General features: G+C 46.7%; 1 protein-coding gene across 1 annotated transcript in view; it reads left to right on the plus strand.

Moving 5' to 3' along the window:
- The window catches only part of LOC147662673 (pepsin A-like), a 66,496-nt gene that overhangs the window by 17,011 nt on the left and 25,000 nt on the right, over positions 1 to 24,485 (plus strand). Inside the window, exons 3-4 of the mRNA XM_086950991.1 lie at positions 19,407 to 19,525; positions 21,312 to 21,508. Coding sequence (XP_086807117.1) covers positions 19,407 to 19,525; positions 21,312 to 21,508 — 316 coding nt within the window. The remainder of the gene's footprint in view (positions 1 to 19,406; positions 19,526 to 21,311; positions 21,509 to 24,485) is intronic.

Below are 24,485 nucleotides of genomic sequence, written 5' to 3' on the forward strand. Positions count from 1 at the left end.
CCCCTCCACTTTCCCCTCCCACCCTACCCCTTCCCCATCCCTGTACCTACGAAAAGGAGTCGCCCCCTTCCTTGCTGTCCCATGTTGACAGCATGCAGAAGACATCCTCTCAATCCCCCCACCACGGACCCCGTGACCACACCATACCCGACCCAGCACAGCCTATCAATATTATTATGTTGTGTCTTTTAACAGAATACCCAATTAGAGTATCAATCAATCAATCAATCAATCAATCATTTGTAAAGCGCACTACATACCCGCGAGGGTCTCAAGGCTCTGGGGGTGAGTCGCTATTGATGGAACAGCCAGGTCTTGAGTATCCTCCTGAAGGTCAGCAGGTCTTGGGTCTGTCTTAGGCTCAGTGGGTGGGTGTTCCATGTCTTGGCGCGAGGTGGGATAAGGATCTCCCACCGGTGGTTGTTCTTCAGATGCGCGGGTCAGTGGCGAGTGAGAGGTCGGCGGAGCATAGCTGGCGGTTGGGGATGTAGGAGAGCCGTCTGTTGAGGTAGACTGGGCTGGTCTTGTGGAGTGCCTTGTGTGCATGGGTGAGGAGCTTTAAGGATATCTTCTTGTTGACAGGGAGCCAGTCCAGGTTTCTCAGGTGGGGGGTCATGTGGCCATGGCGTGGTACGTTGAGGATCAGTCATGCAAAGGTGTTTTGGATGCGTTATAGTCTTTTGATGAGTATCATTTTAGAGTCTTAAATCTGCAAAAAAAAATAGGAAAAAGGGGACCTCTCTTATAACACAATGATCACCAAATTAAGACTTGAAATCATTCCCTGCTGGTAACTTGCCATCTTAACAAGGTTTGTTTAGCGTCCTGCTCATTAAAGAAGAAGTGTTGTCGACTGTCTTTTATAATCTTGAGACGAGCCGGTTCTAGCAGGAACACTTGTGAACACACCGCTTTGAGAGATCCATTAATTTGCAAAGTTTCCATTGTTTGTCCATTGTTACCTTACACAGGTCAGACTGTACAAAAATGGACATTGCATTTACCTTGACTGGAGACGATGGGCGCACCGTAAAGTATATAGCTTGGCGTAGCAAAAAATTGCCCAGACACACAAGAATAGGTCTAGCAAAGATTTAGCCTGACGATGGCAATCTGTGGGCCCGTTGAACTTGAGTCCATATCCCATTTTGCAAGATCCGGAAAGACCCCTTGTAGTGTAACCATAAAAGTCTATGGATCGTTGCCTTCATTGCTTTCTGGAATACCGAAAATCCGTAGGTTATGGCGCCTCTGCCGATTTTCAAGATCTTCGACCTTAGATTGCATTAGCATCATTTGGGAATCCTGTGTCTTAACAAGATTGAATGCATATGTGTTGGATTCTTCCACGGTGGCTACTCGCTGCAGTAGATCCGTGACTTCAAAGAAAGCAGACTGACCTTGAATGTTACCTCTGCCAAGGCTTCCTTAATTTCCCTGCTCTCAGTGGGCCTGGACCTCTACCCTCTGAGCATACAGTACTTGCATAGTATTAGATAGCGACAGCTCCTCTCCTGTCTGCTCCTTATTTTTGACTATAGAATGTGGTTCTGACACAGTTAATGGTGATGGTGACACTGCGGAGTTTGATATTGGGGAGAAAACTGAAGAAGTTGGAAGATCGCAGCTAATAGCAGATGCAGATTTTTCTAGGGCGTCTGCCTGGCCAATGTCAACTCTAACTCCCTCTGATAGTTCTGTAGGGTGGTTGCCATACTGCTGGCATTAGATAGCCTAGAAATTATGTTTTTCACTTCACATTTTGAAGATACCCATTTACGCAAGGGACCGACCTCCTTAAGTCACCCCTTTGCATCAATCAGTTGTTGCTTTACTCCCCCGCTGCGGCCTTTACCACCTTTGCCACCTTTGAATGTCTCAGTAGTTTTGGGGCTTTTGACTCTTGCATTTCTCATCCCCCCCCCCTCTGCCAACGGTGCTGTCTTTGTTATTCTCCCAGCTTTGAGCCATGTTAACCCACTCGGTATCGGGTGCCTTGCGAGAGACATTGTAGTACAGCTTGAGCCAACCGCCCCTGCATTGGACACAGTGGCCCACATGCATCAAAGCAAAAAACGGTCACAAACGGGCAGATTCTCAGAATCTGCCCCTTTGTGGCCGGTATTTTTGCATTTGGGATGCATCATCCCAAATGCAAATGGGTTCTAACATTCGCAAAGTGATTAGGCCATCACTTAAAGTGTTAAACATGAAATTGGTTCCATATCGACTGTATGCATCTCCCGCAAAGAATCACAAGGTAATTTCCATTCTTGATAAAAATGTATGCAGCTTGTACGTAATTAATTGCATCTATGTACAGCAACTCCACACTGTATTATAAGACTGGAATTAGGAGTAAAATCTTTAACATCACTCCACTATAGACGCATTGTGAATTACTTCTGCGTATGTACAAAAGCAGACCCAACATCACTAAAACATGTAATATACCAAGAACTGTTAAATCTATATACAAGGATATGGAGTTGCACATCTTACTGGTGGGCTTAGAATCTTATGACCTACCTGATCTACAGACACTGGGGCATATTAATTGATCTGCCACAAAATCCTTCTTCGTGATACCTTTACTGCTGAATAGCTGAAAATAGAAGCATATGGACCCAGTATCCTTTACCTACTTTGTTCAGAGACTAGAATTTTTAGGGTACAATTTTCCCAGCTATGAAAAAAAGACATTTTTCAGGTTTAGTTTGTTTAACATTCCAATTATTGAGTTTATAGGGAAATGGAACCCAGCTTTTAAAGGTAAAACATCCTGTCATCTCTGTGGTTTTGCAACTGATACCCTTTTACATATCAAATGTATTGGTTTTAAATTGATGTATTTAAGGAAAAAATACTTACGCTCCATGTTTATCAAAGAAAAAATAAAGATCAACTGTGGAAGCTGTTAGATATTGATTTAGAGTCAGTGAAGACAATGCAATAATACGATTTTTATTTTTAGATCAGACCTACAAAGCCCTAGCTGTATGATTTTATGATCTATACTGTTGTATTTAAAGATAAAGATTTAAAAGTGTATTATCTATTTGATATCCCTATTTTCCTTCAGCGATAACTTGACTTATTAGCACCATATTGGACCAGGTAAGAAAAGTCAGTAGGCCAAGTAAGATCAAAGGAAGAGGCCAACAATTGTGTGGTGGTCAACAGTAAAAATAGCAAAGCCAGTGCTTCAAAAGTTCACTCATGCTTCTTTATAAGTCATGAGAGTAAAACGATTATGTATGGATTAAGTTGCATGCAAACTGCTCCTAAAGTTTGAGTATAAATATATGTCTTATAAGGCGAGTGCATTTTAGAAATTGTATTTAAGAAACTAGTTTTTTATGTAAATTTTAGATCAGATGCACTCATTGATTATGATGTAAAGGTAACTTTCATTCTTGAAATTGTATGCCCGCAGTTTAGATGCATTGAAAATGGCTACTTCTATGTCGCTGTTTAGAATCCTATCATTTTAGAACTTAGTTACACCGTGTGTGATGTTTTAGATCTATTATTGTAATCCTTGATTAATACAATAAACTCTACCTACTACTACACTTTGCTTAGTGCAAAATCAGGAGACCCGTTTAACAACTATGGTGAACAAGCTCCATACAAGGTTGTAGGCACAGCCAGGAAAAACGCGTTACCCAGATAGGTTAATTTAAGCCCCATTTGGTGTCTTTCTCAAAGCTGTCCGTTACCCCATGTGCCATCACCAAAGTTTGGAGGGGGTTGGTTTGAGGCTTCATTTTTAGATAAACAATATTGATCAAACAGATGGTATTTCTAAATTCAAATTCAAAAGTAGTCTTTATTCGATAAACATATCATAAAAGACAATACATTAAAAGAAATTGTATCATGCATTATAAAAGAATCTTAAGCAGTTCATCATCAACAGGACAATGCCTCAGAGAAAGTGATTGATAATAAGGTTATCTATACAGTAAGTAATAATCAATTTTAAAATACCAGATAAAAACCTATACAATAAATTAATTTAAAAAAAAGTCTGAGGTCTGAAATCGTTAGCAGCACAAAATTGTGTATATACAGAATGTAAAATAAAAACACCATTTCAATTCTGGCGTAGCTTTCGCCTCCTAATTGCCCACATCCAATGTAAACATTTTGCAATCGCAACTACAATGCATTCTTAAGTATCAGTTTGGAAAATCCTTAATGCCTCCACCCCTGTGGTGATGCCCTTCAGCAGACATACGGGCTTCAACCACTTGTGCCGAGGATGTTTACACACTGGGCAGATGAACAAAATATGAGCTATGCTTTCCGGCTGTAAAGGGCAAAACTGACAAAATATGTTATTCTTAGTTTGCCATTTGCAGGTGAAGCAATTAACAGGGAGGGTACCCACCCTATATTTGTGGTACTGTTTATGGTCTTCAGGAAGAGTAATAAAATCCCAGTAAGCCTCATACGAAACTTCATGTTTGAGCTCTAGGAATTTCCTTGACAAAGATGGGGTGTTGCACATTCTGAAATTTCGCATTGATACCATCAGCCAATATTGCTCCCTGAAATCTTTTCATGTTGGGAAGGGATTAGTTGTGGGATTCTCCCACAATTAAGCATGGGCGGAAAATCCGTTTCGCTCGCGGATTTTGCGGATTTTCGGGAAATTCGCAATCCGCGAGATTCGCGAATCTCCCGCAAAATCCGCAAATCCGCGAGCAGCGGATTTGGCTCGCACTGCTCGCACTGTTCGCGTGAGTTCGCGCCCCGCGAATAAGTGCAAAATTGCAGAAATACGCTCTTAGCAAAACTGAAAGTAACTACTTACCAGGTTCAAAAGTTCAGGCTCATCATTAGTAGCCATTTCCTGTAGTGCATCCTGAGGGGCCCCTCTAGAGTTCAGTTGCCAGTTGCAACTATTATGTGACCCTGCTCTGAACCTCAGAATAGTTACACATATGCCACAAAGGTCCTGAATTACAGCTAAGGGAGACAAGCAGGAGCCAGGCTGGAGGTTCAAATCCATTATTCATCCCCTAATTCATTATTGTCAGTTGGGGCAGGGCAGGTGTTGTAACTAATTTTGCAACAATGAAAGCACTTAGCAAGTTCAACAGATCACTAATCAGGAAGCACTAAGGAAGCAGGTGCCAGCTAAAAAAATATTCTGTGACACATTAATCAGCCCCAAATTAATTCAGGTCACTTGAGGCAGGGAAGGTGTGCTTGTTGCCACAATAACGTACACTGACTGGACAACCAGAGGGTGCTGTGATGAAACAGAGGGTGGCATGGGTGGGCCAGAGGGTGGCATGAGTAGTCAGAGAGTGGCAGTGGTGACAGAGAGTGGCAGTGATGAAAGAAGAGTGTCCCAACCAGGCTGGACAAGTAGAAACAACAAGTTCGCGAAACTTGCGACCCGACAGGTAAGTTCGCAATTTGCGACATTGTACAAAACCCTCGCGAACTCGCAGAAACCCGCGCAAACACACAAAAAAAAAAAATCCGCAAATTCGCGAGAATTCGCGGATTTTGCGGATTTGCGAGTTCGCAAATCCGCAAAATTCGCGAACGCGAGATTCGCAAAATTCGCCCATGCTTACCCACAATGAACCAAACCCATGGCGATGTAAACTGCCTTTGCCTCTCTCAGCCATGTAATACTATTGGCTGTGTCTGCATCATGGACTTCGAGGAGGGCCTGGGCATAATGGGAGAGTTCTGGTTTAACCCAGAGCCTCCTCCAGTAGGCCACAGGTCTATAACGTGCTACATCCTCCACTCGCTGACAGCCCAGGTCGTGGTAGAGGGGCAAGAGTGGCGTAGATGGAGGTAGACCTGCTAAGCCCCTCACAAACTTATTTTGGGAGCTCGTCAGTTGTGCCAATCAATCAATCAATCACAGCATTTATATAGCGCACTACTCACCCAGAGGGTCTCAAGGCGCTAGGGGGGGGTCTGCTACTGCTCGAACAGCCAGGTCTTGAGTTGCTTCCTGAAGGCGAGGTGGTCCTGGGTCAGGCGGAGGTGGGTCGGGAGGTAGCGGAGCGTCGTAATGGGTCTACCGGCATGCTGTTAATATCTTTTATCAACTAACCAGTGATACGAGAGACGGCGGTTGTGAAAAAGCGTAGACACCTGGTATCCAGAGAACGATCTCGATACAGGACCTTCGCAGACAGGACTGAAATTTAAGGCACTTTAAGAATCCAGAGTACCTAAACGAATAGACTGCAAAACCTCACGACCGGAGTAGCAACATTTCCCAGTCTCGGCATTAGAATATAACGTCATACGGAGATTTAGCTGTGCATTAATACAGATCTCTGCTCTCACATCAAGAAAGGCTATCTCCGCCAGAGACGCTTAAAATCTTAGCACCGGCCAGTCAACCACGGTGCATACCTGGGCAGTAAAGATAATGTCTATGTAAAAAAAGAAAATGCTGAATTCCTCAGGAAGGCAATCGGCCGAAACGCGTTGAAGGGAATATATTCTGTATTCAAGAAACAAAATTATGAATTGTTTAAATTAAGATATTTTATGAATTAATCAGTGTAAAGTTACTGTCATGTGTTATATGTATTGAAAAAAAATTGTTGAAAAAAAACAAAAATGTTTTGACAAAATGTATAAATGAAATAAGATATAAGAAAAAAATCTATATACTTTAAAAAATAAAATAGAAACGTTTAACAGAAGCTAGTTGGTGGAAATCAGTCTATTATTAAAAAACAACGTCTTGCTTACTCAGAAGTAAATGTGCACGTAACCCGGTGTGTACGGTTCATTGTTACAAAGGGGTCGGGAGGGAGTTCCATGTCTTGGCGGCGAGGTAGGAGAAGGACCGTCCTCCTGTGGTGGCTCTTCGGATGCGGGGAACAGTGGCGAGGGCGTGGCCGGTCGATCGAAGCTGGCGTTTGGGAGCGTAGAAGTTGAGGCGGCTGTTGAGGTATCCCGGGCCTTGGTTGTGTAGGGCATTGTGTGCGTGGGTGAGGAGTCGGAAGGTGATTCTCTTGTTGACCGGGAGCCAGTGCAGGTCTCTCAGGTGTCCGGAGATGTGGCTGTGATGGAGGATGTCCAGGATAAGACGTGCTGAGGCGTTCTGGATCCACTGGAGTCTCTTCTGGAGCTTGGCGGTGGTTCCGGCGTAGAGGGAGTTGCCGTAGTCCAGACGGCTGGTGACGAGGGCCTGGGTGACCGTCTTCCTGGTCTCGGTGGGGATCCACCGGAAGATCTTACGTAGCATGCGCAGGATGTTGAAGCATGACGAGGAGACGGCATTGACTTGTCTGGTCATGGAGAGGGAGGAGTCCAGGATGAAGCCCAGGTTGCGTGCGTGGTCTGTTGGTTGGGGTGCGCTGCCCAGGGTGGGGGGCCACCAGGAGTCGTCCCAGGCGGAGGGTGAAGATCCCAGGATGAGGACTTCCGTCTTGTCCGAGTTCAGTTTCAGGCGGCTTTTCTTCATCCATTTGGCTACCTCTTTCATCCCCTCGTGTAGGTTGGCTCTGGCGGTGGCGGGGTCGTTGGTGAGGGAGATGATCAGCTGGGTGTCGTCGGCATAGGAGATGATGTTGAGGTTGTGCTGGCGTGCGATGTCTGCGAGGGGGCTCATGTAGACGTTGAAGAGGGTTGGACTGAGCAAGGAGCCTTGAGGAACGCCGCAGATGACTTCGGTGGCTTCAGATCTGAACGGGGGGAGGCGGACTCTCTGTGTCTTTCCGGCGAGGAAGGAGATGATCCACTACAGTGCCTTCTCCTGGACTCCGACGTTGCTGAGGCGCTGTACTAGGGTACGGTGGCAGACAAAGTCGAAGGCCGCGGAGAGGTCTAGGAGGATGAGGGCCGCTGTTTCTCCTTTGTCGAGCAGGGCTCGGATGTCATCTGTGGCTGCGATCAGGGCGGTTTCGGTGCTGTGGTTTGCCCGGAAGCCAGACTGCGAGAGGTCGAGGGATACGTTTGTCTCGAGGAAGGCGGCCAGCTGCTTGTTGACGGTCTTCTCGATGACTTTTGCAGCAAACGGGAGCAGCGAGATGGGGCGGTACTTTTTGAGGTCGGTGGGGTCGGCTGATGGCTTCTTGTGTAGGGCGCTGAGTTCGGCGTGTTAGCAGCTCTCTGGGAAGGTAGCGGTGTCGAAGGAGGTGTTGATGATGTCCCGCAGGTGGGGTGCGATGACTGCATCGGCCTTGTTGAAGACGTGGTGAGGGCAGGGGTCGGTCGGAGATCCGGAGTGGATGGAGTTCATCGTGCGGACTGTGTCCTCGGTGCTGATCGGAGTCCAGGCGCGGAGGGTGGTGGTGGGGGGCGGAGGTTCGGTCGTGGTGTGCGTCGGTTAAGTGCTGAAGCTGTTGTGTATGCCCGCGATCTTGTTGTGGAAGTAGGAGGCAAGGGAGTTGCAGAGGTCTTGCGATGGGGTGATGTCGTTGTTTCCGGCGTTGGGGTTGGAGAGCTCTTTGACGATGTTGAAGAGTTCCTTGCTGTTGTGTGCGTTGTTGTCCAGTCGTTCCTTGAATGCGGTTTTCTTGGTGGCGTGGATGAGTTGGTGGTGCTTTCGAGTGGCGAACTTGAGGGCAGCCATGTTGTCCGAAGTTGGGTCTCTGCGCCAGGTTCTCTCGAGGGCTCGGCAGTTCTTCTTGGAGCTCTTGAGTTCGTCGGTGAACCATGGGGCTTTCTTGCTGTCGGGTCCGCTAGGCGGGGTCCTCAGAGGGGCGAGGTCGTCTGCGCAGTCGCTGATCCACTTGGTGAGGTTGGTGGCCGCCTGGCTTGGGTTCGTTGTGCTGGTGGGAGGGTTCATGCTCAGGGAGGTCGCGAGCTGGTTGGCTGTGATCTTGTTCCAGCTTCTGCGTGCAACCTGTTGCTGGTGGTGGTGGATCGTGGTCCTTCTGAAGCTGAAGTGGACGCAGCTGTGGTCCGTCCAGTGGAGTCCGGTAGCGTGGCTGAAGGCGATGTCCTTGCTGGATGAGAAGACGGGGTAGAGTGTGTGTCCGGCGTAGTGGGTGGGGGTGGTGACCAGCTGCTTGAGTCCCAGGTTTGCGAGGTTGTCCAGCAGGGTGGTGGTGTTGCCATGTTACTAAACCTCCACAGTTAAGCCCCATATAATATAGATGCACTTATTTTAGTTCTATAGATTTTCATTGCTGGGGCAATAGGTTTGGTCGCGGAAAGACGCAGTTCCCTAATCAAAGCGCCCGCTAGCTGAGCATGTTTGGTAGCCAGCTGATTATTGTGCGGTTTACATTCTAGCTTGGAACCCAGTGTTATGCCCAGGTAGGAGAAGAGTTGGGTCTGTTCTAACACTTCATAATTCATAACAACCCTCCCTCTCACCTGCTTGGACTTATGCATCACCATAAACTTAGTCTTAGAAACATTAACGGTGAGGACAAAATCTTTGCAGAACTCTTCAAAGCGCGCAATAGCCTTCTGTAGGCCTTGCTGCGTTTTTAGATATTAAGAGAGTATCATCTGCAAACATTAGCAAGGGGATTGATGATCCATTTAATTTGGGCGCATCGGTTGGCTGGTTCGTAAAATACTCGATAAACTCGTTAATATACAATGAAAACAATGTCGGGGCTAGGACACACCCTTGGCGTACCCCTCTGCATGTGGGGAACCTGTCTGTGACCTTGCCTTGCTGTCCCCTCTGGACTTCCGCAAAATTGGCGTCATGTAGTTTGATTTAAAAGGCAAGTAAATCCAGTGGCATACCTTGTTCTGCTAGGACTCTCCACATCTTAGAATGCGGTACCAGATCGAAAGCCGACTTAAGGTCGACAAATGCCGCATAAAGAGTGCCCCCTCTGAGAATTACCACCCGCCAGTAAATTAAAACAAATCTAAAAACCTGATCTATCGTGCTCATGTGGCTTCGGAACCTGGCCTGGAGAGGTGACAAGAGTTTTTCGTCCTCACACCATGCTTGGATCCTTGACAAGACGAGCCTTGCTATTACTTTCTGAATACAATCTATCAAACGTATTGGCCTGTAGTTGGCTGGATCCGAGCGATCCCCTGTCTTGTAAATCGGGATTATCTCGGCTCCCTTCCAGATGTCTGGTATTGGGGAGCCTTTTGCGATGGCATTTGCAAGGGACTGGATATATGGTGCCCAAACTCCCCTCCCTTGTATAAACAAATCAGCAGGAACACTGTCCAACCCGGGTGCTCTACCCTTTGGGACTAAATTAAGTGTTCTATTTACCTCATTTAGGCTGAAGTGTAATGGAAAAATTTCTTGGGGAATGTTTGGGATATCAAAGCAGACCTCCTTATCGAAGGATGGACAGGCAAACTGGGTCATAAAGTGCGTGACCCACAGATCTGGGGAGACATAGTTTTGTGGCTCTTCCCTGGGGCGCCCCTCCCCCCATTTCACCAAGTCCCAGAACGCGCCCATATTCCTAGCTCTACTGGCATTATACAGCTCTAACCAATACTGTTCGTCCCATGTCCGCTTTGCTTCTTGTTTCAATTTCTTGTACATAGCTCTAGCATAGCGGATCCGGTCCCTATCTTTTGATCTTATTGCTTGGGCCAAAGTTTTATATGCATCCCTACATGTTTTGCCATACCAAGTTTCCACCCTGGGTTTTGGCCTGCACTTCGATTTTTTGACCTACGTAATAAAAAACGCCCTAAGCTTATTAAAAAGATTGGTATGAATTAGAATAACCCTCTGCACCATATCCTGCTCAGTGACGCAGTCCTGAAGCGATAGTGTGGCCTCTACCGCAAGCCCACCCATACCTGCTATATGGTCCTCTTTAAGAATACAGTCTGACCATTTTACCCTCCTGGTATCATTTGACGGATAAATATCAATTGTATTTGGGCTAGATTGTGATATTTTACCACCATACAACTCGGCAGATAGTATTAGTGGATTGTGGTCACTTTCCACATGATTTGATACAACCCTATCCTTAACAGAGGACCAGTACTCTGTGTTAAAAAGAATGTAGTTTATACGACTGCTACCTTTCCCATTATTGAAAGTGGGATCGCCCTGCTTGTCTGACTTGGTTCTTCCATTTACCGCCCTGAGTCCCTGTCAAGACATAAGACTTTAAGCTTTAATGCAGCTTCTGACCACTTTTTAATGGGGGGTATAGACAATTGTTGGATATCCCAAACAAGGTCTTCCTCCACTGTAAGTTCAACATCATTTTTGTCTAGTGGTTCGAAGCAGCAATTCAAATCTCCTGCTACAAGTGTGTTCCCCTTGCCATTATACTTATCGAGATATGGATCTAGCATGGACATGGTCTCTGAGGCTTTCCCCCCTGGCTTCCCCCTAGCATAGATATTAAAAATGTACAGATCTCTGCATTTGGGGCTTTGTATTTTGACAATTAAAATGTCACTACTCTTAGAGTCCATCTCACTTACTTGATAACTATCGTCCTGTCTGATCCAGGTGGTTAGCCCCTAATGGGTCTGCCCCTTAGACTTGGGGTAGCCAGATTATAGAAATTAAGATAACCTAGGTGATACAGGGGTTCCTTTTGCCAGGTTTCCTGGAATAATAGGACATAGTGGTTGTCTGTAAATGATAGCCAGTCTTGAGATGCTAGTTTATTCCTTAACCCTGAAATGTTCCAAGAGACCAATGATTGAACTATAGTGTCGGAACTAAGCTGAGCACCCAACCGGGACCCACTATCTAGGGGGACAGCATTAAAGGTCACTGGGCCTAAGGCTGGGCCTGTAGGCAGGTTTAACGTGAGGAGGGGGCTAATAGTCCCTAAATGGTCTGCTCTATTTTCGTCTGAGCCACTATTGCATTCGTGTAAGCCAGAGGGAAGTGGGGTGGTGACTTCATCTCTATGGGTGAGGATTGTAGTTTCACCGACACCTAACCCTGATGTCAAACCTACTAAATGAGTTCTAGGGTTCATAAGGGTGGGCAGTCATTCGTTGGCGTCTAAAGTGCTCAGCAAATCTAATCGATTAGACACCAAAATTGCCCTATGTTAATCTATTGGCAAGTTACTTACTTGCCTATTACTAAATTGTCGTGGGTGTATATCGGGTCAATAAAAAGAGCCCAACGGGAGAACGATAATAACCACACTGTTAGTTCTAGGGTACACTGTCTGGTCCAATAAAGCCCGAACCAGAGTTGGTGATCTAAAGTTCTGTGATTCAGAAAGTGGAGAGCCTTGTTCTTAAGAGATGAACAATGCTCGTCTTATTGGGGTGGGAGTATCGGTACATTTGCTAAGATGACGGTAAATGGGGTCGCCTCAGGTGGGAGATGTAAAGAACCTCCCAATTGTGGCCGATTACCGCAATCCCTGATGCTCCCTGTTGGGCCCCATGCTCCACCACTGCCGTTGAGGTCTGGCGGTATTGAATGATTTAGTGGCATTGCTTTCGATTTAGGGGGAGACTAACCATATCTCTACCTGGGAGCTACATGGTAATCGTGATTCCCTGGCCTTAGGCTCCGTAGCTTGTCTAGTGCCTGGGATGACTACCGAATCTTTAAATAGGTGCTTCTCTATTGTGCATAACCTTTGAGCAATTTCATCCAGTTTAGTTATAACAGCGTTAATCAATGCAAAAATCTTTTCTTCTAAAAGTTTCACTACATCCAATGTGATATGTGAACATCCGGCATTCTGCACTGCCGCTGGTAGTCTAGGGCTCTTCTCACCCCCCATTGGGCTATCTAAGGCCATCAAAGACACTACTGACCCACCCTGCACAGGATCTACATTCCTGTTCTTCGCCTGCTTAGCGATTTGGTGATTAATTTTGGGAGCGCTGCACGCTTTTCGCTTCTTTGACTGGTCTTTCCCTTTAAGGGCTTGTGTAGGCTTCGATTGCCTAGTGCAAGTATGTGTTGGAGAAGGAGGTAAGAGTGAGCAGGGAAAGTTAACTGATGTTCCATTTTCAAATATTCCCTGCTGGGAACTTGGTACCATATTTTGTGACACTCTAGGGCTCGTAGCTGCAGCAGGGTTGTGGTCAATCAAAAACACATGTGATGTAGATGGAATGGCTGGTTCTAAAGAGAGCCTCCCTTCTGTTAGCTGTATCTTGTGCATTAGCACAGATTCTGCCCTGGTTAGAAAAGCATCTAGTGTGCCTGCTACTCCTACCCCATTGCCCCCTTTGCATGGAATTTTACTCATTGCCTGACTTTACACAATCACTTCTATGAAGCAACAACACTGGTTAATCAGCAACACCCACCAAATAGCACTTGTTAAAATATAGCAGTTGTATTGAGGAAAGAATCCTCCCACTCGTGCTTATGGGAAAATGAATGTGTTAATAGCCCCTGGCCAGGGTCAAAAAGAGGTAGTTCCGCTTGCTTTCTGTCCTTGTCCAAGTATGGATGAAAGGGGGGTGGCCCAGCCGAGCCTCTAAGAGTCGCTGACAGGCGTGGACGGTCACGCCCTTGACCCGGGCTATGCCTGGGCAGTGCCCGGGTGTGCCCATGCGAGTCCCGCACTGCGGGAGGTGCCGCGTTGTTTTAAGCGCCTCTGGGTGCTTTGTTGTGACGTCCTTGCTGTATGACCCGGGAGTGCTGGAAGGTGTAGTCCTGAGCCCTGCAGCAAAGAAAAGAGTGCTTCCGGGCTGCTTTGCGGATCCTGCGGCGATACAGCGGTGCCCCGACAAACAGGTAAGGGCAGAGAAAAGTGTCCCGCATCGCGGAAGGCGCCGCGTGATTTAAGCGCCTCCGGGCGCTTTGTTGTGACGTCCTAGCTGTGCGACCTGGGCATGCTGGGAGGTGTAGTCCTGAGCCCTGCAGCGAAGAAAAGAGTGCTTCCGGGTAGCTTTGCGGATCCTGCGGCGATACAGCGGTGCCCCAGACAAACAGATAAGGGCAGAGAAAAGTGTCCCAAAAGTTCACTCATGCTTCTTTATAAGTCATGAGAGTAAAACGATTATGTATGGATTACATCGCATGCTAACTGCTCTTAAAGTTTGAGTATAAATATATGTCTTATAAGGCGAGTGCATTTTAGAAATTGTATTTAAGAAACTAGTTTTTTATGTAAATTTTAGATCAGATGCACTAATTGATTATGATGTAACACGCTGCTCCTGAGGCGGAAAGCCGGGAGAGCGCTCGCATTTTTTAAATTGTTTATTGCGTAAATTCTGTGCTTTTAAATACTTGCACTCTTACCCCAAGCCTATGCTACACAGAAGCGGACACTCCGCTGTTGTAAAATCGGCGCGCAAAGCGATTGCCAGCGCCACGGCCGACTGACAGGCCACGCCCCCTTCGGAGGCCACGCCCACCGCCCACAGAACAAAAGCGACGCTGATCACGAGCGTCCCTTACTGTTGACATGCTGCTCCTGAGGCGGAAAGCCGGGAGAGCGCTCGCATTTTTTAAATTGTTTATTGTGTAAATTCTGTGCTTTTAAATACTTGCACTCTTACCCCAAGCCTATGCTACACAGAAGCGGACCCTCCGCTGTTGTAAAATCGGCGCGCAAAGCGATTGCCAGCGCCACGGCCGACTGACAGGCCACGCCCCCTTCGGAGGCCATGCCCACCGCCCACAGAACAAAAGCGACGCTGATAACGAGCGTCTCTTACTGTTGACACGCTGCTCCTGAGGTGGAAAGCCGGGAGAGCGCTCGCATTTTTTAAATTGTTTATTGTGTACATTCTGTGCTTTTAAATACTTGCACTCTTACCCCAAGCCTATGCTACACAGAAGCGGACCCTCCGCTGTTGTAAAATCGGCGCGCAAAGCGATTGCCAGCGCCACGGCCAACTGACAGGCCACGCCCCCTTCGGAGGCCACGCCCACCGCCCACAGAACAAAAGCGACGCTGATCACGAGCGTCCCTTACTGTTGACACGCTGCTCCTGAGGCGGAAAGCCGGGAGAGCGCTCGCATTTTTTAAATTGTTTATTGTGTAAATTCTGTGCTTTTAAATACTTGCACTCTTACCCCAAGCCTATGCTGCACAGAAGCGGACCCTCCACTGTTGTAAAATCGGCGCGCAAAGCGATTGCCAGCGCCACGGCCGACTGACAGGCCACGCCCCCTTCGGAGGCCACGCCCACCGCCCATCTACTTACTATCCTATAAGTATGTGCCTCTACAGGAAACGCAGCGGACGAGCGCAGCGGGCGCGCCTAAAGAAAGCCCGTCTGCGCCCGTCCGCGACCGACCGAGACCCGAGGCCACATACCCTGCTCCCCGCATTCAATACTCCCATTCGCAACTCATTGCTCAGCAAGGTAGGTGGACTCTACCTGCCGCTGCCTTAGCTCGTATTTCTGACCTGGGACTACTAACTGTACACGAGTCAGTCCACCCTAACATCCCGTCCACGCCCCTAAAGACCACTTCCTCGAACCCACCTCAGGACGTCCTCCCCCCTCCAGCAATAACGGCTATGTACCTAAACACACGATCAGCAGTAAAACACCAGCTTGATCTTTTCACTCTACTGGAATCCCATCAACCGGATTTATTATTTCTCACTGAGACCTGGTTCTCAGACAGTTCTCTTCCCTCCCTGCTGGCGATACTCCCCCCCACCTATTATGCCATTCGAGCCGACCGCCCCTCGGCCAGGCCTGGCGGAGGGGTAGCCCTTATCGCACGTAAGGAGCTCACTTTCCACCCCCTGGCCTCCCCCTCCATGAGTACCTCAGACTGTTTAGTGGTTTGATCCCTTTCCTTTTCTCCCCCTCTGAATTGTGTCCTTTTGTACCGACCCCCGTCTTCCCCTCAAACGTTCCTCCCCTGTTTTCAAGACCTAATGGCGACTTTGGTTGTTAACCATTCTTCCATCATTGTACTGGGAGATTTTAATTTCTGGCCCTCCGACCCTGCGGAATGCGCCACGTCTAAGGAATTCTCAGACTCTCTTCAGTCGCTCAACTTTACATCAGTCGTCAATACTCCCACGCACAGGTTGGGTCATATCCTAGACCAAATCTGGCAACGCGACTGCCCGATCAGTTCTCTTTCAATCTCCCCATGTCCATGGTCGGATCACTCACTGATCACCCTATCCCTAGCCCCCGTCCCACCAGCCAAGCCCACTCCTGCGAGGAATGTCTGGGCGCGCTCATGGAATCGTGTCGACATCGAAGCATTATCGACCCTCCTCTCCTCTTCCAGCCCCGACCTGACTGCGCTACCCTCTTCTGGCCAGGTAGACGCCATCACCGACTGGCTACGAGCCGGGTGCGACACTGTCGCCCCTCTAAAACGCATCGCAACCAAGCGCTCTAAAGACGCAAACCGCTGGTTCTCAGACGATCTAAAGAACCTAAAACTCGTTCTCCGCCAAGCCGAACGACAATGGAGACGAAACTACTGCCCCATTGCTAAAACCAGGTATACTGAACTCCTCACTCAGTACAAGAAAGCCATATTAGACACAAAGAAAAACTATTTCTCCTCTAAAATCCAACTAGCGGAGAACAGGCCGAGAGAAATCTTTTCTATCATCCAAGACCTCGCCTTTTCCGACAGAGCTTCACTCAAACCATCACCCTCTCAATCACTATGTGACTCCCTTAATCACTTCTTCTTAGATAAAATCAGGAAAATTAAAATTAAAATTCCCCCCCCATCCCCGATCTTCACTGACCACCGACGTCCTCCAGCCACCGCTAATCTGGACTCAATCCCCCCCCTATCGACCGACTCATTTCTCTCAATTCTTCCGTTGGTCAAGTCCGGCTCCCCGCTGGACCCTTGCCCTGCTTACATCTTAAAGCAGATCTACACCTTCTGCCCCTTACCACCTTTAGCGCTCCTCAATAGCTCACTGGCTCAGGGCGTCGTTACCCCAGCATTTAAATCGGCAGTGATCGTACCGATCCTCAAAAAACCTGGAGCAGACCCTTCCGACCCTGCTAACTTTCGTCCAATCTCCCTCTTGCCTTTCCTGGCAAAGGTATTGGAATGAAACGTGGTCAAAACACTGAGTGACTTCGTGGAAAGTCATGGGGCCTTGGCCCCAAGACAGGCTGGCTTCCGCCCAGCCCACTCAACTGAGTCCGTCATAACATCAGTCCTGGATAACCTCCGACAAGGAATGGACACCGATCAACATCAGGCCCTGATCCTCTTAGACCTTTCCGCCGCATTCGACACCGTGGACCATACCATCTTACTTTCACGGGTCGAGGCGGCGGGAATCCGAGGAACAGCCCTACTATGGCTGTCCTCCTTCTTGAGCGGTCGGACTCAGGCGGTTCGTCTGGGAGAGTTCTCTGCGGAATCGTTACCCATCCAGTGTGGTGTACCCCAGGGTTCCTCACTATCCCCCCTTTTATTTAATCTCTACATCGCCCCCCTTATTTTTGCTTTACAGCAGCTGGAGGTCTCTGTGTACAACTATGCAGATGATCTCCAGCTCATCTTTCACCTTCCCTCTGCCCCAGAGTCCATGTCCAAGGTTCAGTCCATCATGACCTTTATCCAGGACTGGATGAATTTCAACCACCTGAAACTCAACCCCGATAAGACGGAGTTGGTGTTGACAGGTGGTTGCTCCAGTCCCTGGTCCCCCTCCTTCTGGCCCCCATCACTAGGTCCCCCACCCACTCCTGTATCCTCTGTCAAAACCCTTGGTTTCAAAATCAATAACCAACTTTCCTTACACTCCCAAGTCTCTGTCGTGGTGTCATCAGCCTTTCTCTTTTCTCTCAACTATCCGCAGAGTCTCACGATTTTTTGCCCCAGACGCGCTCAAACTAATTCTACTGGCCATGGTGACATCTCGCCTAGATTATGGCAATGTCCTCTACCATGGCATGCCTGACTACCTCATGAGGCGCCTCCAGCTGGTTCAAAACCAGGCAGCTCGGCTGGTTTTTAACCTTTCCAAATCACACCATGTTACCCCTCTTCTTATTTCCCTCCATTGGCTCCCTGTCCGGCAGCGCGTCCTATTCAAGCTCGGCTGCACTATCTTTAAAGCCAGGACAGGATCCGCCCCCTCCTTCATAATCTCAGCTATTCAACCCTATACTCCATCACGAGACCTCCGATCCTCCTCCCACCACCTTCTCGTGGTTCCCCGTTTCAAACGGAAGAAATGGGGTGGTTCCAAATTCGCTACCACGGGCCCAGCTTTTTGGAACTCTCTCCCACTGTCCCTCAGATCCTGCACTCAATACCCCCTTTTCCGCAGAGATCTCAAGACTTTTCTCTTTACCCAAGCCTTCCCATCCTGATCCTTTTTACCGTCCCCCCCTCTTCCGACCGAATGAGTAGCTGTTACCAGTGAGCGCCAAGAAACCGCCAGGTGTACGAGCGCTATACAAAACCCTTCAAATTCAACTTTCATTCTTGAAATTGTACGCCCACAGTTTAGATGCATTGAAACTGGCTACTTCTATGTCGCTGTTTAGAATCCTATCATTTTAGAACTTATTTACACCGTGTGTGATGTTTTACATCTATTATTGTAATCCTTGATTAATATAATAAACTCTACCTACTACTACACTTTGCTTAGTGCAAAATCAGGAGACCCGTTTAACAACAATGGTGAACAAGCTCCATACAAGGTTGTAGGCACAGCCAGGAAAAACGCGTTACCCAGATAGGTTATTTTAAGCCCCATTTGGTGCCTTTCTCAAAGCTGTCCGTTACCCCATGTGCCATCACCAAAGTTTGGAGGGGGTTGGTTTGTGGCTGAAAAGCTCTCTTGACACTTCCTAGTGTATTCAAGATATCCTGCTGCTTCACTTCCTTCTCCATCTAACGCGCCTTGGTTTGTCGGTGGAAACAGAGGGATGCTTCCTCGTGGATTTAGAGCCTGTGGTCACAGCGGGGGCTCTAGAGATGGATGATGCATCCTTTCTTGCTTGATAATTCTATCCATCATCTTTGTCCAGAGCTATCTTAAAGAGATTCATTAACATTTGCAAAGGTCTATTAAGCAACCACCCAAACCAATGGATTGGTCATGTGTGCTGTGGGGAGAACTTCAAACAGGATCTCAATTCCCCAAGTGTCTTCAGTGCTGTCAAGTCCAGCACAAGTGCAGTTCTCTGTCCTAGCAGAGTCTTCTGCCCAAGGTCACAGGCTTCACTTTCAGATAAACAATATTGATAAAACATATGGTATTTCTATGTAGATACCACCATGACTAATGTTTGCCAGTCTCATCTCTTGTTACCAGCACGGTTTCACTAGAGGTAAGGGTTGAGCTTTTCACAATGGAGCACAAGAGCTGGAGAACAAAAACTGATCTCAGCCATCGGTCAAAGTTCTAGATCAGGGACTCACAAGAGACAAATGAGACCACCAATGGGAGGCAGGAGCTGGAGTGAGAGTCTCAGCACATTCCCATGGAAAGAGAGAGTGGCAAATGGTCACGTTGGTATCATTCAAGTGTTCTTAGCTGATACATGATCTTGTCTTCCTTATAGTTAAGCAATAAACACGTGTGTATCCGCAGGAAATCACTGGAGTTTTGATCCTGCCAGTTCTTCAACTTTCAAGTCCAACAATGTAACAAGTGTCCTTGAATACGGCATGGGAAGCGTGTCCGGAGTCCTGGGCAATGACACTGTCCAGGTAAGTGGACTGGAGAATGTGCATGAGTTTTGCAGACTATGACATGAGAAAGAGAACAGAAACCAGGGTATTGCCAGGAGGAGGGGCTGAGCCTATACAATTGTCATAGTACTAAATGTGTAAATATTCACATTACACATAGATAAAAATCAGGAAAAAAGACATGAAATAATTTGCACAGAATAACATGGTTTTACTTCAATAAAACATTTTGGTTTAAAAACCTTGGGGCATATTTACAAGCGCCTTGCACCGCCGGTGCATCACTTTTTGTGACGCACTATCGTCGCAGTGTGATGCTCTATATTTATATATTTCACGCTGACTGAGAGAGACGAGGAGTGATCCCGTCGTTAGCAGAGCATACGAGTGAGATGGTATGCGCATAAATTCTATAGCGGACTTATCCCCGTTTGTACTGTACTACCGTGACAACAGTGTGGGAGGAGTACTTTTGAACTTTAGTGGTCTTCGGGGAGAAGCCTTAATTTGATCTGGAAGGCTTGTCTGATTTATATCCGTTCAATATTATGTGCAACGTATAGTCCTGAGGATGGTCTTAGTGTGAATTGTACGATAAAGACTGAAACGTCAACGCCCTTATACCGTTTGGTTTACAATCACCAACAACAGGATTTGTACAAAGAATTGATTAATCAGCTGACTGACGTTTCAGGAGCACTTTATGTATATATATGTTTGATACATATTGTACCAACGGTATAATGCACTACAAAAAGATGTATTGAATAGGGTAGTGTTGCCTAGTCTTTGTAATAATTTTTGTAATAATTCTTGACATACATTTGTTTAAAGTGTTATATAAAGTTGAACAAAAGATACTGCGTTTCTTATGTTCTTTTCAATCAATGGTACATATATATGACTTGATATAAAATGAGTAATGATATGAAATGATTCCTCAAGGTGCATTTTTCTAATAAACCCATATTTACAAGGACACATAAACTCACCCTGCGTACCTTTTCATGTCCTTGTAAATGTGGCCTCTTTTCGGGCAGCACTTTGCATGAAAGGGGTGTTCCATGGGTGTGCCCACGCAACACCCATGGATTCTGCTGCATTCACAGATTTGCAACGTGTCGTAAACTTGGGAATACGTCAGAATCCTATGTCTCACCAGGGGAGGCGCAAGGAGCCACAGTGAGGAGAAATACTTTTATTTCCCCTCATTTTTTCTTCTTTCTATGCATGCTGCATTCCAAAAACAATCATCGCTGCAACGCAGGCACACTTGCAACATGGTGCAAGGATGCATGCATTGGCGCATAGTATCTATTTGTGCACCAGCGCAGGGGAGAGCTTGGGAATATTTCATATTGCTGTAAAGATGACGTATCTCTTTGCCTGGAAGTAATGCAGTGTGGCACTGCCAAATGGCTTGCAACACTGTGCTGCGTTACTTCCTTGTAAATATGACCCCTAGTCTCTGCTTTAAAGGACACCTCAATGAGAATACATTTATCATTTAAGGTTCTCGAAGGAGACTCCTAATCTCCAAACCTGACACTTTGCATCATCTACCTGAATTCCTTCTTTTGCCCAACCCAAGTAAGCTTTGGAGATGGAAACAAAGATTCCTGTTTTCAATGACTGTGATGCCCCATGGCTGGGGGTTCATCAAGCCGTGTGTTAGAAGGGATGTCCTGTCTGTCTCACTGAGTTACATTTCATGTACCTTCATCTTCTTTTCTTGAATGTCGCTATTCACATATTAAATTACAAAGATAAAGCTGAACTTTTCCTGACCTCTTTCTCCTTTGAGGTTGGAAGTCTTGTGGTCACCAACCAGGCCTTTACTTTGACCTCTGCTGAAGACAACGTCTTCGCCAATTTTCCTTTTGATGGCTTCCTGGGACTGTCATATCCCGATATGGTTAATGATGGGACCACCACCGTGTTCGACAACATGTGGAACCAGGGTTTGATCCCCGATGAACTTTTCTCTATCTACCTGAGCAGGTAGGTGAAATTTCCTATGGTAATAGGAAAATAATGTACAGTGTGAGATGTCAATCAAAAAAAGCATTTCCATTTAGAAATTGAGAAAAGAGTGACATTTTGTGCTTGAAAACTAGAATCCTGTCACTGAAATAAGACTACAAATAGGAAGTATATTACTGTTTAACACTTTGCGGTCACCACATTTTCTGCTATGCGGTGGCCACCAGTATGTTACTAGTGGGGGAAGCAGATACTAGTGCATTTCATTTTCAGAAGCTGAACATGTACTCAGAATACTCTAATTAAAGGCACATAAAAGGTACAAAACAAAAGAAAAGAAGTATAATCAACTGGATAGACTTAAAGCATTGTTACATTTGCTTGGAAACCACATCTCCAGTTTAATAACCCAGAATGCTTCCTGCAATACCCATCTCCTATCTCTTTCACCTCTCCTTGGGCCTGCAGCCACATGCTTAATCTTTATAGATACAAGCTGGCACTTGTCTAAGTTCACCAAAGTGCTACAGAGTCATCACAGCTCCTCACCAATTTGAATATTGTTTTTGGTTTTATGAGCTTGCATTATTACATAGTGTTTTCTTGCCCTGACAAGCAAGTCACATTCCACAAATATGTGTTTAGATAAGCTACCTACTCTCTCCCTTTTTGCCTTCACCCTACTTCAATATTGCAAAGCACCCCATTCCCCTGGCATTCACAGCAAAGGGAAGACACAGACAAGGGCATTGCCTGTTTGAGCTTCATATGGCCTTGGGCCAGAAACCCTGTTCTTCTGAAACATATAAGGTATGATACAATCATGTGTCTTACCCTGGAGCCCATACTGCCAAGCCCCACAATCACACAAATACCAAAAGCACCCAAACACTTATCTAACATTCCCATAAAACAAAGAGCCAAACTCTTCCCTTTCTCCTCTCCTTTTTAATGTATACATTTTCCCTCTCATTTTTGCTTTACAGCAGATGGAGGTCACGGTTTTCAACGATGCGGATGACCTCCAGCTTATTTTTAATCTTTCCCCCTCCCCGGAGTCCATTCACAAATTCCAATTGGTTATGACCTTCATGGATGTGCTGTAACCACCTTAATTAAACCCATATAAAACCAAACTGGTACTCACAGGTGGCGGCTCCAGTCCCTGGAACGCATTGTTTTGGCCCCTTTCCCTGGGTACCCCTCCTTCATCCTCTCCTTCAATCAAGACACTAGGGATAATACTCAATAAACACCTCACTCTTCATTCCTAGATTAGCTCAGTGGTTTCATCTTGTTTTCTGACTCTCCGCACTATTGGCAAGATATCCCGTTTTTTCTCCTTTTCTGCTCTCAAACTGATTCTTTTGGCCATGGTCTTGTCTCGCCTGCACTATGGCAACATTCTGTACAATGGGGTTCCTGCTTATGATCTTCGGCGCCTTCAGCTGGTCCAAAACCAAGCTGCCCGTCTTATTTTCAGTCTTTCTAAATCCCATCATGTCACTCCCCTACTTAAAGCCTAGCATTGACTTCCCATCCGGGAACGCGCCCTCTTCAAGATGGGCTGTACGACCTTCCAGGCTCGCGCCGGAACCGCCCAAGCTTTCATCAATTTTGAAATCAAAATCTACACTTCTAGTAGAGAGCTGCGCTCCTCCACCCAGTCCCTCCTTTCTGTTCCTCGTTTTAGGAAGAAAAAATACGGGGGCGTGGAGTTGTCTGTCCTTGCTCCCACCTTCTGGAACGCCCTCCCCTTCACCATCAGGTCTTCTGCCTCATATTTTGAGTTTCGCAAAGCGTTGAAGACCCTACTTGTTTCACAAGCCTTCCCGCTCTAACGCCTTCCTCCTGCCTTCCTGGGTCTGCATCCCTAGCGCCAAGGAACCGCCGGGTAATCAAGCGCTTAATAAGTACTTTAACTTCAACTTCAACTTCTTACACATCTCACTAACTACGACGCACCCTCAAACTACAGAACACCCACTCCAACTCATGTTTGTTAATGATCCCTCTGCAGTAGTCCATAGACCTCATCACTTCTCACAAGGTTGATACCTTCTTCAGAATCATGGTTCAATCTAACATCCCTGCACACCTTGGGTGTCCTTCTTCCCACAGGCTACATCACCCATCATGTGGACTGCACACTAAAGTAGGGAAGAGTCCATGCTGTAATTTAAGAGTCATCCTAGTTCTTCACCCTAGGCTGTCCAGTGACACTCAAATCCATGGAGTTGCTGCTAAGAAATTTCCCACTATCTGCAACTGCAGACTTCACTTACCGTCTCTCCTAAAGGCCTCCTAAGCAGAACAAGGCCTTCATTGATGAATTCCCACATCTCTTCACCACCACACCCATCCAATATGCACGTACCACCTCCAAGACAACATCAGATCAAAGCAAACAAGAGACACACTCTTCAGACTCATTGACATACTAAATGTGGCACAGCATGTTACACAATCAAGACACTCAAAGACCATATCTTCAACCTTGTCTTCTCAACATCCCCAATTGTCCAATACAAATTGCCCATACCCCTGAGTTTGACCGACAACTTTGCCATGCCTATTTCTATTGTCAGCATTCTACCAACAAACTAAGCTCAATACAAAAGATAAGGCCAAACTGTCTGATCCTTCAAATACATCTCCATAGACAAGCTAATATTTGAACTCATCTCTCACCCTATCAATTCTGCGTCTGGGGCCACCACCCGTCTAAACAACTTAAACACTTTTTTGCGAAAGTGTGTGAACATCCATGCCCCATTTAAAACCTTCAAGTGCAAGCCAGAGCCTTCAGCACCGTGATACTATAAACGCCTTTCTGGCAATAAATAATCCATCTGTCGACAGGAAAGAAAATGGAGGAGAGACAGAATCTCTGATGACCTCATGGTACTAAAGTCTCTCCGTGCACACACAGATGGCTCTTCGCATCAGCCAAAGCATGGTATTATGCCACCACCATCAGTGACGCCACCAACAG

The sequence above is a fragment of the Lissotriton vulgaris genome, unplaced genomic scaffold, assembly GCF_964263255.1.
Source record: "Lissotriton vulgaris unplaced genomic scaffold, aLisVul1.2 SCAFFOLD_275, whole genome shotgun sequence".
Classification (NCBI taxonomy): Eukaryota; Metazoa; Chordata; class Amphibia; order Caudata; family Salamandridae; genus Lissotriton; species Lissotriton vulgaris.